Below are 18,488 nucleotides of genomic sequence, written 5' to 3' on the forward strand. Positions count from 1 at the left end.
ATGTCTAAAATCACCCAAAATAATCTTATTTGTAATTGATTATTGATGTATAATGATTATCCTAATTATGCAATATTAAATGATACACAGGTTACAGAGTGAGTGGCCAAGTAGTCTAACGCATACACTAAGGTTTGTCATTGAGTCAGGTTTGGTTTTATTCCAAGGCTTGTAGTGTAAATCTGCTCACCTGCTTATATTAGGTTTTCCCAGGATCCCTCCCACTACTAAAGACCTATGCATGCAAGTGATCATGACTTATTGAAACAAAATATGTCAGTCCCAAAATGACCTAGTTTGTGTTGTTGAGTGGATGTTAAACCCCATTTCGATCTACATGTATCTTTAATATAGAAAACTAGTTTCAAAGAAGGAAGATATTTATATAGTGTTTATTCATAAGCTTCAGTTATTACATCAATGAATCAATGTTTCATTCAAATTGAGAATGACTCAAAATAAGATGCATATAAATCAAATAATTGAATAAATGAGAGAGAGAGAGAGAGAGGGAGAGAGAGATGTCCATTTGATACAAACTAAGACATTTCAGTACTATGCTATAATGTTACTTCAATAATTCATTTGCACCCAGTGATCTTTAGCAGTGAGAGAAAACCAAAGGATACAGAGAAAACCCACAAGGTTGGACACAGACATCCATTTACTTTTCATACTTACAGAATAGATCTCTGCCCCAAATGGCCCCATGTCCAACAATTAGCATTCTGTTCTGTAATACGGTCCTAGTGTGGTTCACATCTGTGATACACAAAGAGACTAATTAAATTTTTTCAAAGCAGAATATATACTTCTCAAAATATACTTAAGTGTTTTGGCTAAAATATTCGATTTAGGACTTAAAATGTCGATCAACTAGCTTAGTGTCTGTTCTCAAGCAGAGCGAACTGTAGACGGACAACTTAAGTTTAGTATGCCAACTTCTGGGATCAAAGGACAAGCCTTCTGTAACCTGATGTAAAGTGCAGGTTAAACCACTAGTACACCCCCAGCCACAGTCAGTATAAGTGAGAAACAGGTGACTGGATGACATATGATGAAAGCAACTGCCTTTGAAATAATCTCAAATGCTCCTGCTGTTACTTTAAACAACTGTACTCACTACTGAGCTTCACCTTTGATGCATGCAAAGAAAGCATCCATAAATGATTGCTAAATCCTCAGCTGTAATTTCAATATAATTATTTTAAACTTTTATCAGTTTAGTCCATGTACATACTTATTAAATATTAAACTAAACTAACATCAGAGAATATACCAGTAAACATTTTTACATTTTTCTTCGAAAAGTAATTAGTCCGCAACATTATCATTTATTATTCTGCCCCTCACATTATTCTGAATGTATGGACACTGTAAAATTTGTAGACCAATGTTTCTGCAACATAGGTTAAATATGTTTCTGCAACATAGGTTAAATATGTTTCTGCAACATAGGTTAAATATGTTTCTGCAACATAGATTAAATAAGTGCTAACTGGATCTCATAGAAGCTAACTGGTTACGGTTAAAAACCTCTCTTGCCGAAATGTTCTTGTAGCGCCAATCTTTAGATGTATATAGTTTACTTAACTTTATATTGTTGTCTTTTCAGGTCACAGCAACTAACAGGCTGCCTCAACATCATCTGAGGGGCTGTTAGGAGGATGGAAAGTACATATTACTTAGAAAGACAGTAATCCTAAAATGGCTACCAAAGATATTGGTGAGATGGGAGACAACTCTCCACAACCTCCTGACCTACCTCCTAAATCCAGGAAGTCTTCCATTAAGGAGAATGAGGATTTATTTCACAAGAAAATACCAGATACAACCACAAAACCTGTGCCTAAACCACGTAATAAAAGCTTTTTGAAAGTGTCAACCAGTCCTACAAAACCTACACCAATACCACGGCTTAGAACCAGTTCATCTAAATCTAACATCAGCGTTAATAGTGCGAGTTCCTCATTAACTGAAGCAGATCAATCTTTTCTTAATATAAGTACGGACAAATCAACTTCACTTTATGCTAATGAATCCTTTAATGACTTTGAGAGACCAGAATCGTTAACAGGCCAATCAACTTATGCTAATGAACCCGTTGCTGACACAGCTGAGAGACCAGGGTTGATAACAGACCATTCAACTTCAATTTATGCTAATGAACCCGTTACTGACACAGCTGAGAGACTAGGGTCGATAACAGGCCAGTCAACTTCAATTTATGCTAATGAACCCGTTACTGACACAGCTGAGGGACCAGGGTCGATAACAGACCAATCAACCTCAATTTATGCTAACGAACCAGTTCCTGACATTCTGAGACCCGAGTCGATAACAGAAATAATCAAAGGGTTAAAAGTAGATCTTGAATCAGAAAATAAAACCGATTTGAATTCATCTTCTGCATCAAAAACTTCCTATACCAAACCATTTCCTTCAATCAAACCATTTACTCCAATTAAAACTACCAGTGAGAAGTTTGATTGGAATGACAATAAAAGTTTACCAGAAGGAAAGGCAGTTCTTTCTCTGTTTGACCCATTAAGTCCGGTCAAAGCAAATCCAAATAAAAGTGTATCAGAAAAAAAGGGCTTTGATTCCTTTTTTGATCCTTTAACTCCTACAAAAGCTGTCACAGAGACACCAAAGCTTGATCAAAGTGTATCAGAAGAAAAGAGCTTTAATTCCCCATGTGATCCCATAAAAACTTCCACAGGAACACCAAAGGTTGACTGGAATGATACTAAAAGTGAAGCCAGTTTTGATTCTGTTGTTGACCCCTTTTCTTCTCCACAACAAAGTACTGAGGGAAAAAAACTGGTATGGAGTGATAGTAAACATTTATCACAAGAAAGGAGGTTTGAATCTTTCCCAGATGCCGATTCCGTTGAGCAAATGATAGACTGGAGTCTGAAGCAGAAGAATGAAGCCGTTCCAGAGAGCAAGCCCACTAGACCATTATTAGAAAGAGTCAATGCTTTAGATGAACAAAATGGAAAACTTTCAAAGTCTTCAATCAAGGATCCAATAAGAATAACCAACACAGAAACAAGCCACTGTGAGGAAGTGGTCAATGAAGATCAGATTTATGAAACCTTGTGGGTGAGCAAGAAGCAAGTATTGGGGAGAAAAGAAAGTTCTACAGATGATTTTTCTGTGACAGATGAATGGGATAATGACACAAGTCTAACAATTGTTAATCATAGAACAGTTGAACCGGATCCAGACACTAACATACCAACCATACCAAAACAAAGTATTAGTGGTCGGGAAAGTTGGGGTGAATACGCTTATCTTGATCCTAATTCTGATTATGTTTCTCCCCCTCCCCATTACCCCCCTCCCCCCTTACCTTCATCATCAGATTACATTGGAATGCCTTCAGCGCTTCCACCTCCATTACCCACTATGCCACCACCACCACCATCGTCTCATAAAACTGTGACTTCACCAGATCTGACCCCTGTAAACGCTCCTCCTGTTCCACCTCGCCCCAAAGCTGAAGGTAGTAGCAGTAAATCTAGCAGCCCAGTTCCTCCCCCTATAAAACGTGATCGACCAGTACCACAATCCAAAAAACTTGAAACAAACACTGTAAACAAGCGAAGCAGTCCAATACCCCCGCCTTTAACGTTAGCAGGCAACAGTGACAGCCCCCCACCCCAGGCCTGCCAAGCAACTTCTGGAGAGGATTATATTGCGCATGATCCAATCGAAAGACAAGAGTCGGATGTGTTCAAAGGTTTACCGACTCCTAAACAGGATCTGTTTCAAGATGATCCTTTTAAATATTCCGATTTTGCTACAGAATGTTATCAGTTTAATAAATTTGAGGGACCACAAGCATCCACAGGAATGACAGATTTGCCTTTAGAGACAGACATAGATGCAAATGGGGACAATAATGTATATTTAGTTTGTGACAAAGGCACAGAAAGAAACGATAGTGATAATGTGTCAGATCAATCAGCAGAATGGTTCAACAGAGTCTCATTAAGTAATATCCCCCCACCTCCCACTACCAGTAGAAAGAGGAATGTCCAGTCCAACGATGATGAATCAGATTATGTCAAAGCGAAAGCTTTTGCTCAAGGTAGGTAACATTACAAATGTTTTATTACTTTTTTCTCTAGAGATTTTGTTGTTTTGTTAAAAATTAATATTGTAAGAATTCACACATTTTCTAATGCTGTACAGGGTGATTGGGTAATCCAGTGGTCTAACATGCACTTTAGATCATAAGATCTGTCATATTGAGTCAAGTGGAATGCTTTTTATCCCACACTTGTACAAGCTAAGGGAGTAGTGTCTCCTTCCCAACCTCGTGGGTTTTCTGCAGGTGTTCAGCTTTCCACCTACTGATAAAGACCCCTACATGTACATGAACAATGCAAACAAATTCTTTTAAATGAAATTGTGTCATATTTTAGTCCCAAAATAACCTGGTTTGTGTTGAGTGGATGTTAAACCCTATTTTCCCCTCTCTTATGTTGATGTATTGAGTTTCAAGTGGCTAAATTCTTTATGCTGTGACTGGTAATCTTGAACTTACATGTACATGTAGGGGGTGGGGTGGGGCTGAATTGTTTAACATGTGCACGTTAAATCATAAGGTCTGTCATTGAGTCAGGTGGTGTGGTTTCGATTCCCTGCTGGGGGGTTGGATGGCCGAATGGTTAGCACGTGTGTGCTATATCATAAGGCCTGTCATTGAGTCAACTGGCGTGGTTTCGAATTCCCGGTTGTACGTGACAAGGAGTAGGGTCGCCTGTCCAACCTCGTGGGTTTTCTCCGGGTCCTCCGGTTTCCTCCCACTGCTAAAAACCATATGTTAGTCCCGAAATGACCTAGTTTGTGTCTAGTGGACGTTAAACCCCATCTCTCTCTCTCTCTCATATCGATTCCCTGCTTGTACGTGACAAGGAGTAGGGTCACCTGTCCAATTTCATAGGTTTTCTCTGGGTCCTCTGTTCCCCGCCAACCCCCCCCCCCCCACACCACTATGAGACCCATACACTCAAACAACTAATTGAAATAGAATTGAATGTTAGTCCTGACATAACATAGTTTGTGTCCAGTGGATGTTAAACTCAATTACTCTCTGCCACATAAGAGGATGACTTTTAGACCAATGTCCCTATTTGTAGCCTACTACATGTATAGCAGTAGCACGTAGGGGTCTTTAGCAGTGGGGGGAAACTGGAGGACCCAGAGAAAACCCAAGAGGTTGGACAGGTTAGGTATTGATTTTCAGCGATTTCCGATAATTACTGCCAGAGTTATGGCCCTTGACCACTTCAAAAAATCTTGTGGACGCTCTAGAGGTCAAAGTTAATATTCGATTGACTTTAAATTTATACACAGTGTTTAAGGTCATGAAAGGAAGAAGTCTATTGATTTTCATCGATTTCCAATAATTACTGCCAGAGTTATGGCCCTTGATCACTTTGAAAAATCTTGTGGACACTCTAGAGGTCAAAGTTTATATCCGATTGACTTTAAATTTATACACAGTGTTTAAGGTCATGAGACGAAGAATCCTTTTGATTTTCAGAAATTTCCGATAATTACTGCCCGAGTTATGGCCCATTATCACTTCAAAAAATCTTGTGGACGCTCTAGAGGCCAAAGTTAATATCCGATTGACTTTAAATTTATACACAGTGTTTAAGGTCATGAAACGAAGAAGTCTATTGATTTTCATTGATTTCCAATAATTACTGCCAGAGTTATGGCCCTTGATCACTTCAAAAAATCTTGTGGACGCTCTAGAGGCTAAAGTTAATATCTGATTGACTTTAAATTTATACAAAGTGTTTTAAGGTCTTGAGACAAACAAGGAAATTGATTTTCAATGAATTTTTATGACTTGAACAGCTAAATCCATGATATTAAAAGTTTCGTATACTAAACGTTAGCATGGGGCAAACTTTATAAAAAACAAACAAATTCTAATGGTTTTTTGAAATTACTTAATGAGTTGTTACTCTCAATCAGATTTCAGTGTATTATAAATGTTTCAATACCGAAAAAAATAAAAAAATGCGAAAACTCTTGTTGACTGCCCGGACGATTTAGCTGCTGTGGACTTATGTTTCAACTTTCATTATGGCAACTTATATTTCTATTAGTTGTCCAGTATTAGGTGAAAAGTGATTCAGACATTAGTGTTTGTATAATTATTCTTATTCTAACCCAGTGGTTGTATATTGTTGTTGCTCCCGTCCATCTGTCCATCGTCCCTAATTTCAATTGAATACTCTACAGACTACATTTATCATCTGATCTTTTTGAAATTTACGTATGCTGTTTACATTAATGACATGAAGAAGTCTATTGAATTTCAATTTTGTACTTCTTGTTTCTAGATTAACACTTTGTATAACCTTCTGAACACTCTAGTTATCATCCGATCAGTATTAAATTTATATGAATTATTTAAATTTTCTGTAAATTACTTCTAGAATTTTACAAATAGTAACATTACTGTAGAAAATATTATTTTTATGCTAAACAAATATATCAGTACTTGCCTGTGAAAATGAAAAGAACTGGAAGCAGAAATCTCATTCAATTATATCTCCATCTGTATACCACACATGTACATAGAGGTAGTCTTTTTTCAATTCCTATTATACTGCAATATAGGTACATATACCCTAGTGAAAATAATCATAACTGGTCCTAAGTATTTGATGAATCAACTTTATTGTAATCTTTTGTAAAGATTTTTAACATATAGTGATACATGTATACATGTAGTGCCAATATTCTTTTATTGTTATCAGTTACATGTACTGACTGGCATTTGTTCAAAATTATATTCAAAAGACTTTATTTTATTATTAAAAGAAACTTTGGCATTGATTTGACTCAGAGCTTTGTAAAGTTTTCTTTAGTGCATTTATATGTTCAATACATTATGTACGATATACAATTATACAGGTAGACTTTGATATGTTTTGATTTTGCTAAGCCCTCCCAAAATACCTGTTTGAAGAAGCTTGTAAAATATTGGGATAACGTAGATATGGGATTTGTTTTGTCTATGTGAAGCAGGTTTCCGTGAATATAATCTGTTTTTAACATAAAAAAGACTACAAATTGGATTTTTTAGTTCTTTTCGAGGTGATTTAATTGTGATGAAGTAGAACTTACTGTCATTTAGTGAATTGACTGACCATTAGAATTCTCAGATAGATGTTTAATTAAAGTTAAAAAAAAGTTAAACCTCGATCAATTGTCCAAAATAAACCAATATGTATTTGATGTGTCCATTGCAACTCCTTCAATTGCATTGGTATGAGACTTTATGAGATATGTCTGGTATTGTTACGTATCAGGTTTACATATAGGTATGATATATATATACATGTATATAAGGATCATGTATTTATCAGTTATTTACATGTACATGTAAGTAGACTCATGTTTAAGATTAAACAACTAGTGAAGAAGGAAGTACTTATTATTGTTATCAAGTACAATGTACAATTGATGTTATAGATATACTGCACAATATATAAGTAAATTGTCATCACGCCAAGTATTTTAATACCAATCAATTTAGGTGGAGAGAAATTTTTAACCTGTTTCAACTTTCTCCGTTATGCGACCCATCTTGATATTGACATTGTGATGGTCTTAACTATACATGGTTAAATGCCAAGTGCTTTGTACACACAGGAAATCAACAGGATATTGAATATTGATCTTTAAATTTTGGGAGAAGAACATGGATGTCGATCAATATATGAAACTGTTGATAATGGCAGAATAAGTATTAGAATTCAGGATTTCTAAATATGAATCAGGATTCGGGATCAGATTAGTGGAAATATGTGGAGGTGGATTTAAAATTTGTTTTGGAGTCTTGAATTATTTTTTTAGTTGGGAATGTGCAAATATGGATAATAGATTGTTGTACTGCTCAGAGAACTGTTCGTACAGGTGTTTATTCTATTAGAAAAGTTATGGAAAGTTTTATTGTTTGACGGCTGTTATAAAGTTACTTATTCATTACCTGTAAACAGTTGTGTACGGATATATTTGAAGGCCTACATGATATTAAGACTTATTAATCATGTCTACTAGTGAAAGTGTGTCAAGTTTTAACACTAGAAGCTCTAGTCTACATTCAGGTAAAAAAAAAAGATGTTTTGTTTATCCAAAATAATGAAATTAAAACCACCTTTTAGAAATTTAGAATTGTTTTCAACTTTGACTTTGACAGTGACACTGATTGTAGCATGACAATTTTGTGTCTATGTGACAGAAGAACATTTTATAGATCATGTCCATGTGACACAACTTTCTATAGACCATGTACATGTATCCTGAACCAAGCCCAAACCTAGAAATTTATAGGTACATGTAATGGGTGTCGCATCTGCAAAATGTTTTGTTGTGCTGAGATTTTTTCCCATGTAAAGAAACAACTCAATCTTCCAGCCTGTTTTAAAATAATTTTATTTTTCATCACAAATTATCTATGCTCGTTATCTAACATATAAACAGCAGGTCACAAGTTACTGAATATTTTTTTGCCAATGATATCACCTTTCCAATTTACTATTATCAGTAGGCCCTACTATTAGACATTAATTAACTTATCCAGATCATAATCAACTCTCGATGCCATCGGATGCCTGGATTCAAATACGTTTTGTGCTGAATGCACTTATCGTAAGAATGGATAATCGAGACAAATGTATATAGCACAAACTGTCAGCTCTTTATCTAATTCACCATCATATCAATTCCATGTTTTGGCCATTTTGATAAACATATCTTTGTCAACATTCAATTAAGAAAACAAGAACAAAATACTATAACGCTAGATTATGTCTAGCTTGGATTCAATCGGATTTAATAAAGGCATACCAACAAATTTTTCCCTGACAACAAAATTGTGGACCGCTTTTTACATTAAAAAACAGCATACATATACATCAATAAAATTTTAATTCCATGACTCTTTGTAAATACTGCATAGAACTGAAACATATTTGGACTGATATACCTATTAGAGATTCACAATATTGTAGTTTACAAGTGATTCATATTGTTTAAAATGGTGCATCAGGACTTTGATAAATTTAAAATCTATTTCATTTATCTAATTAATTCTCCTGAATTAAACTAAATGACATTGGCATGAGTGACATATTGTCCTTGTAAAAACATACATGAACAGTTAAAACTCATTTTTAATCAAATAACAATGACCCCCTGTACAGAACTTTCTTTTGAAAGTTTAGGATTCTTATTAATCCAACCTATAGTTATAATTTAGACTGTACATTGAAATCTAAATCTAGAGGGATTAACGACAGATCATTAATCATTCAATGCAACTCAACTATTGTTTTAGACCTCAACAAGGAAGCACTATTTTATATTTTAATTGTCAATGTGTCACTTAATTTTTTATTATTATATTTTGTAAAATTGTAGATTGAAATCACAGTGAGCTGTGATTTAAAACAGATCGGGACTCTCTTTATTCTTGTAAATATTTGTAAAATTATCGATCTATGTTTAATAAATCACATAACGGTACTTTGACTCCATCTTAATTTAATATGACCAAATTTTATGTGATCAAACAAATGACACCAAAATGAATTAGTATGTGTAGCTGTTTTCTATAAGTATTTGTTATTACTCTATCCAGTTACTACATATGCCTCTAAAAGATTGATCACTGGTTTATTATACACAGACACAAGATTTTGATAAGTATTTTCTTATAGAGTCAACCTGATCAATAAATATTCCCTTGTCCGGCTTCTACTATAACTGAAATGGATGACATCGGGACTTGTTAATTAGCTTACAATATTAACTTTTTTTCATACATCCACATTTTCATGTGGACCTATTGTCGTCGCACCTAGCTGTTCGTCCGTCTGTTCACATTTTACTTGTGGACACTCTACAAGTCACAATTTGTATTCAATTTTGACAAAACTTGAAATATAGGTTTGTCTCCAAAAGATCTTGGCATGTATCGGATTATGGCTCCTGATTGTACAAATAATCTCCTTTTCTCTGTCCATCTCTTGCAAAATGTGGGCATGTCTTGCATTACAACTACTTGTTTGAATTAATAAGGAAAAAAAAGTGTTGGAAGTATATATCGGGATAAAAAATATTTCCTAATAAGTGTAAATGGGTATGTAAAATAGTATGTCAGGTTGTGTTACCACATCCGATGTAAACAATGCACATGTTATAATGTGACATCATACATAGACCTACATGTACATGTTTACCGGTAATGCACATGAACTTAAAGGTCACTCATCTTGCACAGAGTTAAAAGACAGCTTGCGCATTATCACTGTGAATTAGATGGTGTCTGAGTTTTTGTCAGGTACATTTGTACATGTACATGTACAACTAGTTTTATTAATTCCAGACAGAATAATACTATAGTTAATCTTGTAAATATTTTGACATTTTAATCTGACAAATAACAGGGTTGTCATATATTCATCAACTTTAAGTTAATTCTCATCAACTTTTAAATGACATGCACATATTCTTATTAAAAAATTATTTTATGCCTGGGGTGATTTTAAGTTATAATTTTAGTTTAGATAATTTGGTTACATGTAGTAGACTGCATATAACAAGGAGACAGGAGTTATGTGTTTACCTGCATATATTAAGTGTTAATTTGAGTTTTACATAATTTAAAAGTACCAGTATTGGACAGATATTTAAAGATCTGAGTGATACAAGAAGTGAATGAATTACTAATAGTGTTGATGTGATGATAATTTGAGTTTTACATAATTTAATCAGTGTTATAAGTACTGGACAGATAATTAAAGATGCATATATATGTGGTACAAGAAGTAAACAAAGTACTATTGTAGTGTGTACTTGATGGTAATTTGAGTTTTACATAATTTATTTTTGTAAGTAAAGGACAGATAATTGATACAAGAAGTAATACAAGAAGTCAATGAAATTACTAGCAGTGTTTACTTTAGTTGAAGGTAATTCAAGGTTAATGATTGACTAATTTCTGCTCAATCACAGCATGATGGCTATAGAAACAGATTGGACTCTGGGTAAATAATTTTTGTCAGTTAACTGTAGTTAGAGTCTAACCTTACAAGTTACATACATAGTTCTGGCCACGACCTGTCTCGGAGGAAGACATTTATCATCTACCAGTGTTGTTCAGTTGATCAATGAAAATAAAACAAAAAGAAAAACACAACACAATTTCTATGGAAAACAATCGTTGGTTTATACACATATAATAGCATGACGTTTCAACAAGTATTCTCTTATCGTTTTCAAGCACATTTTTTGAAATGTCATGCTATATGTGTATAAACCAGTGATTATTTTCCACATCAATTGTGTTGTGTTTTTTAATGTGCTCAATCGCTAAATGCCACACAAGGATTATAAAATAGAACAATATCGCAGATAGATTCTATATTTAAGTGTCATATTATACTTTGTGAGAGGTAATGGGATTACGATGTCTGCACATGTACGCCGATGACTTCTGCTTGAAACACACAAGGGTTTTAAACAATTTTATTGATTTAAGAAGTACCGAAGGACAGATAGAAACAATGAAACGATTTTGTTGATTTATTAAGACGTAATAAGAACATTGTGAAATTCAAGCCAATTAAATTTTTGACAAGATTATCACTGAAGGATATTTTAATTTTTAACAGGATAAGCTTTAACTGTGTATGAAGATATGAACTACTTGTAATCATGTTACCTTCCTGTATAGGGTGGTGTGCTATATTCAATCAGACACAGTTGAGTGGAATAGAACGTCTAATTAACCGAATAATTATTTTATTTTTTTAATTTGTTATTTTTGTGTTGTGTTATTACAAGAAATATTTCTAGTGAAATGTTTATGAAATCTACGCAAGGAGTGAATAGTGATATTAAGAATTGTGAAAAGTCCTTCACTTAATTTTGTTGATTTGTTATTTTTGTGTTGTGCTGTTTTGTTACTGGAAATATTTTCTGAGTGGATTATTTATGGTTAATGTGAAGGTCTGCAAGGAGTGAATATAGTGAGTGATATTAAGGATTGTAAAAAGCACTTCACCATATTTTTTTGATTTGTTATTTTTGTTTGGTTGTATAACTGCCTTCTATTTTGTTACTTGAGATATTTCAGCTATCTGAGTGGATTATTTATAGTTAATGTGGACATCTACACGAAGGGAATAGTGATATTATTGAAGATAGAAAGAAGCACTTCATTTTCAAGTTGATCTAATTTGAATTTTTTTTAGTAACTTTTGCATACCAAAAATATAGACTTTGAAAACCTTAGGGAAAACAGTATTATGTTAATATTATTAAGCTGTTGATTACCATTTTAAGAGTTTTTAAATCCCTTGCAACTACGGTATTGTGAAAGTTGATTCTCTCAAAGGATAGGATAAAATTGACAATTTCAAATTCTCTATACAGAAAAAATAAACAAGACAATATCAACTATAAAGTTTAGGTAAAGTAATTTTAATCCAATTGATTCCAAGCCAAGAGATATTTTGGTTTTATTTTCATAATTAAATGTTAAATAATTAATTTGAGTACCAGTATCGGTACATGATAGTGTGGATTTAGCCTTGGAAAAAAAAAAAGATATTGTCGGAAAAAAGCATGATTTGAATCGGTGACTTTAGTGGTTTCGTGCCAGTTTTAATTATTTTTATAGTGACATATTGCCCTAAACAAATTCTCCTTAAATCTGAAGCACAGGAACATGAAATCAGCGTATTTTAGTCTCAAATTACATTGATTAAGTGTTAATAAAACCCTGATAATTTATATCAGTGCAGCTTAAAATACATTACTCAAATCTCATAGCAGGAAATTGTAAATGATTAACTTAATATTTGACATTTCATTCTATAAATTGGAATGTCATGTTATTAGTATCATGTCTATTGAACATACTGGCCGTGATGGATATAGGGAAAGAGTCCTGAACTTCATGTTGTAGTGGATTATATTTTCAAATGAATGTTTTTCCAGTGGGCACATTATATTCTCTACAATTTCCCATCTTATGACATTTGAGGTTTGATCAGAAGCTTTTTTTTTTTGAAACTTTGGTGCAAATAAGACACTTTCCTGGCCATGTCTGGGAAAACCAGATTGGAGAATCACATTAAACTTTATGAGCCAACACCGGGATCACACCCAGGACCTCCTTGTAGTTGTCAATGAGCCAAGCACCATATTCTTAGAAAGACTGTAGCTCCAGAATTTAAAAGACAAATATTGAATTATACATGTTGAAATATCACTGTTTGAATAAAATAATAACGTCGAATTGTCCTTACCTAGATCGCTAACAAAACACCTTAACCATACATATACATTTAATTCTTTTCTTTTTTAATCACATATAAACAAAAGTAGCTTCTTTTAATCAAACTAGAAAAAAAATCAAATGGCGTGGTTTCGATTCTCCTGCTTGTACGTGACATGGAGTAGGGTTGCCTGTCCAACCGGGTCCTCCAGTTTCCTCCCATAGCTAAAGACCTCTACACGTAAACAAGTTATTGAAATAAAATTGACCACATGTTAGTTCCGTCATGACATAGTTTGTGCTGGGTGGATCTTTTAATTAAATAAACACTGGTATTAGCAGGAATGCTTGAGGTTGTATGATGATTGAGAGATAAAGATAGTCTGTGTTTATATTATACTAATGTTCAAATGAAAGTCTACACTGTGCATTTCATCCTGCTTCAAACAAAGTCGTTTTTCAATTGTATGCAGGATTTGGGTACGATCTCCATTTGTTTTGCCTTTTATTTGCTTAGAAATATTGAGTTTGGATGCACAAGACATGTTCAGAGTAGTTTTATCACATTTTGTTGATTTAAATAAAACTTAGTCATATTTTTAGTGTGTATACTTTCTTTTGGACATTAGTATATATTTTGATATTTATTGTTCATTTATTTAAATGTCTGTGTAGTTTGCCTTGTCCACAGGTTTGTCTTAATGTTTTTGTTTGTGTGTAGTGTGGTCCTCCTGTAATTACTATTATATCTGTTTTTGTATTTCAGAAACAAGTTTTTCTGATTTAAGTGATACTGATTCAGAAGAACCATACAATAATACTAGTAATGCTAGTAATAATCAGAGAGTTCCAATTATAACAAGAAGTCTTTCAGTAAGTATATTTATTACATTTAAAAGATTGATATGTGATTGATTGGCTGTAGTTAAATTGTGTATTAAAAGAGTATTAAATTTATATGTGACATACATGCTTATGCAATTATCTTTAAAATATACATGACATATTTAACTTTGAAATTGGTGCGGTTTGCACCATAAGACAATTTTCAGAGAAGTATGATTGAAAATTATTAAAGCATCAAAAAAGGGCAATTTTCAAGCATTTTTGCTAAGTTTTCAAATTTGAGATTTGGACAGAATAATGTCATTTTTGAAGACAAATACAGTTAAACTTGTTTTATTTTTACGTTTCTGGCTGTAATTTGATTTTAGGGACCTATTTGATGTTTCTTATTTAGTCAGATATGATCACACTTATACATCTTTCAAAAAAAAAACAACTTATACATGTACATCCTTCAAAAATACATTCAGCTTTCAAAATTTAGAGATCATTTCATTTATTTTATTGCTTAAACTAAATGGGTTTAGGGTATTACAAACTCTCAATGAATAATGACGACTTCTTATTTTCTCTAGCCATATTTGGTGGGAACTGAACAATGCGTTGTTTGTTTATGAATTTGGTTATTAATGACCAAGTGTTTTCTGCACAGCTCTTATTTCTCAAAACAAAACTTAAGACTAAATTACTGTAAATATTCTAAAATATTACCGAAATCTTGCTTTAGTTAAAGTCATTTAATACAGATATTATCATTTTAATTTTTATTCTTTAATCATTGTCGACAGTACATTTATAATTTTTTTTTTTTTTTAATTTTTGCTTGCAAAAATGTTTTATTCCATCTATGTCATTGTCAAGTACATATATGCTTTATATTTATCCTGAAAGATGGAGAAGCAAAGATTAACATCTGTGTAGAAAACTAAGGTTATTTTTTACTGGGGGTGGGGGGGGGAGGTGGTTGATATGTCTATTGTTTGCCCTTTATATAATAAGGTGATCAGATGGTGTTTAAACGTCCTATTGTTGTGCACTGATTGGGCTATTAAAGACGGGAAGGTCAAGTGACATGGTATCAATCCTAATCTTGTACGTGACCATGAGTTGGATGCATGCCCTACCTCTTGGGTTTTCTCTGGGTCCTCCTGTTTGTGTCTAAGGGACGTGTCTCTCTCTATTTATCTATAATAGTGAAGCATGTAAGATATTGATAGGTTTACAGTATTGGCCGTAATTAATAAATTCCATATTAAACTGCGTCCTACTAATTAACATGTCATAATTATACTGTTGATACATTCATCATTCACCATCTTATGATCATAGCAATGAAGTGATGAATTCAAAATGGCTACTTCTTTCTTGTATAAACTATAATTTGTGATTATTTGTGTGTGAAAATGGAGTATCTCAACTGTTTGCATTCGCCGGAACCGGAGAAAAAAGCGAAGAAATATACGTCGCTAGTGCGGATGTGTTATTTACCGTATTGTTTGCCTACGAATGACATAGTAAGTGAATGAATGTAGATTTGTTTTGATGTGGTCAGTTATTCAGGAATCCTAGGTACATGTACATGTATTATACTAATGGACAGTTGCTGATAATGTGTATAGGAGATCGGTCATATTGTGTTGGATATTTAGCAGTTCGGGTTTCTATTTCTGATATCACTCTGAACACAGTGAAACATCTTTGCGTTTGTTCTCAGATGACAGCAAATAATTTGCTCTGGAAAATCAAGTCTATAGTCGTTGCTGTTTCTTTTGTTTAAGATTGAATGTTATGGATAGTATGTGTTGAAATATATATTTTGTCAATCAGAATATGGAGCGATTGTCCTGCAGTGGAAATATTGTTGACAGTGCCTGTTATGGATAAAAGAACAATTCAATTAGAAGATTCAAGCATGGATACCCAATTACAAAGTTTTACATCTTAAAGTTATCACTGTTTATGATGACAAAGGATATATAAGGCTGTGTATTTCATTCCAAATCATATTGCGATACATTGAAATATATTGCTAACAACTTTTATACACCCACATTTTCATGTGGACGTATATTGTCGTTGCCCATGTCCGTCCGTCCATCCACAATTGTTTGTGAAAACTCTACAGGTCACAATTTTTATTCGATTTCAATGAATATAGGTTTATCACCCTAAGATCTTGGCTCCTTTTGATATGGGCATGTATCGGAGTGTAACTTCATGGATTATGGCCCCTGATTGTACGAAAAATCACGTTTTTAGCTTGTGAACACTAGAGGTCACAATTTTTATCCGATTTGGTTTAAACTTGAAATATATGTTTATAACCCACAGATCTCAGTTCCTTTAATATTCACGTATATCGGACCATAACTTCCTGAATTATGGCTCCTGATTGTACGAAAAATCGCGTTTTTAGCTTGTGGACCCCATAGAGGTAACAATTTTTATCCGATTGAAAAAAACGTGTGAATATATCACCGTTACACCCTAAGAATGGTTGAGTTCGAACTTTGTAAAAATCGGACCAAAATGGCCTTAGCTCGTTTGCAAATAGTGTCAAAATATTGCGTATCAGGGTTGTGGACCCGCTGGAGGTCACAATTTTCATCTGATTTTGATGAAACTTGAAATGCATGTTTATAACCCACAGATCTCAGTTCCTTTCGATATTCGCGCATATAGGACCATAACTTTCTGAATTATGGCCCCTGATTGTACGAAAAATTGTGTTTTTAGCTTGTGGACCCCATAGAGGTCACAATTTTTATCTGATTTACAAAACCGTTTGAATATATCACCGTTACACCCTAAGGATGGTTGAGTTCGAATTTCGTAAAAATCGGACCGAAACTGACTGACAAAATCGCCGTCCCTCGTTTGCAAATAGTGAAAAAATAGTGTGTATTGGGGTTGTGGATCCTCTGGAGTGCACAATTTTCATCTGATTTTGATGAAATTTGAAATGCATGTGTATAACCCAAATATCTTGGTTCCTCTATATTTTCATGCATATCAAATCGTAACTTCCTGAATTATGGCACCTCATTGTACAAAAAATCGCGTTTTTAGCTTGTGGTCCCTTTATAGATGAACACTTTGGAAGCCATATAGGAGATAAAACAATAACAACAAATTGATTAACAAGATGAAAGATATAATATATAAACAACAGGTAGAAACCATTTAGCAGATAACACAATAACAACAATTAATTAACCAGATCAAAGATAACAATTAGAAACCATTTTGCAGATAATCACTTGCGGTCCATGTAGAGGTCACAATTTTTATCTGATTTAAAAAAAACTTGTGAATATATAACCATTACACACTAAGATCTTGGTTCCTTTTGATATATGCATATATCCGAACATAACTTCCTGGATTATGGCTCCTGATTGTTCGAAAAATTGCATTTTTAGCATGCAGATTCTCTAAAAGTCACAATTTTTTTTTCCGATTTTAAAAACCGTTTAAATATATCACCATTCCACCATAAGGAAGCTTAAATTCGAATTTCGAGAAAATCGAAATGTAACTGACCGACAAAATGGCGGCACTTTGTAAAAGTAAGCTACAAAGGTTGTGGACCCTCTAAAAATCACAATTTTTATCCGATTTTGATGAAACTTAAAACATATTTTTATATCCTAAAGATCTCAGTCCCTTTTGATATTTGTGCATTCCAGACCATAACTTTCTGGATTATTGCCCCTGATTGTACAAAAAATCCTGTTTGTTTTTAGCTTGTTCTCTATCCATCTCTTGCAAAATGTGGGCGTATCCTGCCTGACAGCCGCTGGTATATGAATTTATGGACTTTTTAAGTAAAACTTTAGAATGAGAACCATGAATATTTTTTCGTTAAAAATGTCTAAAATTATCAATATTGTACATCTTCTTAACAAGCAATATGTGAAGTATAATTGTAAATTGTGTGATGATTGTTATTTATTAAGGAATAGTATTGTTCAGGGGCTACAGGTTCAAAAGGGGTTATTAGTTTTATTCATCTAAAAAAAATGTTTTCTTTTTTTTTCTTTCAGTCACCCAAGAATGATCGATTTGGATATTTATATAAACAAGGGGGGTAAGTAAGATCCATATTACAAATTTCTTCTTCTTTACCATCTTCAGTTTCGAGTGGAAAATAGAGCATGCACAAGTAGATTTCCATTAAATACTATCAATAGTTATTTTCTTATATTCTCCCCAAAAGATACCTGCAATTGGCTTTAATTCAGTGTTCAGGTTTCTTCTCCAGAGTGTCATTGGACAATCCATACTTTCGCTTCTCTAATTGTTTCTGAAGCAG

The 18,488-nt window shown here is 33.6% G+C and overlaps 1 protein-coding gene across 4 annotated transcripts in view; it reads left to right on the top strand.

Moving 5' to 3' along the window:
* The window catches only part of LOC126830627 (arf-GAP with Rho-GAP domain, ANK repeat and PH domain-containing protein 1), an 83,281-nt gene that overhangs the window by 12,005 nt on the left and 52,788 nt on the right, over positions 1 to 18,488 (top strand). For 2 of the 4 annotated variants that reach the window (XM_050561027.2, XM_050561028.2), the window contains exons 2-4: positions 1,616 to 4,099; positions 14,094 to 14,200; positions 18,220 to 18,263. In XM_050561027.2, coding sequence (XP_050416984.2) covers positions 1,708 to 4,099; positions 14,094 to 14,200; positions 18,220 to 18,263 — 2,543 coding nt within the window. In that variant the 5' untranslated portion in view covers positions 1,616 to 1,707. Of the gene's footprint in view, positions 1 to 1,615; positions 4,100 to 10,886; positions 11,091 to 11,923; positions 12,075 to 14,093; positions 14,201 to 18,219; positions 18,264 to 18,488 lie in introns of those variants that run through there. The other 2 variants (XM_050561030.2, XM_050561031.2) reach the window with 2 other exon arrangements.

This window comes from Patella vulgata, chromosome 8, assembly GCF_932274485.2.
Source record: "Patella vulgata chromosome 8, xgPatVulg1.2, whole genome shotgun sequence".
Taxonomy (NCBI): domain Eukaryota; kingdom Metazoa; phylum Mollusca; class Gastropoda; family Patellidae; genus Patella; species Patella vulgata.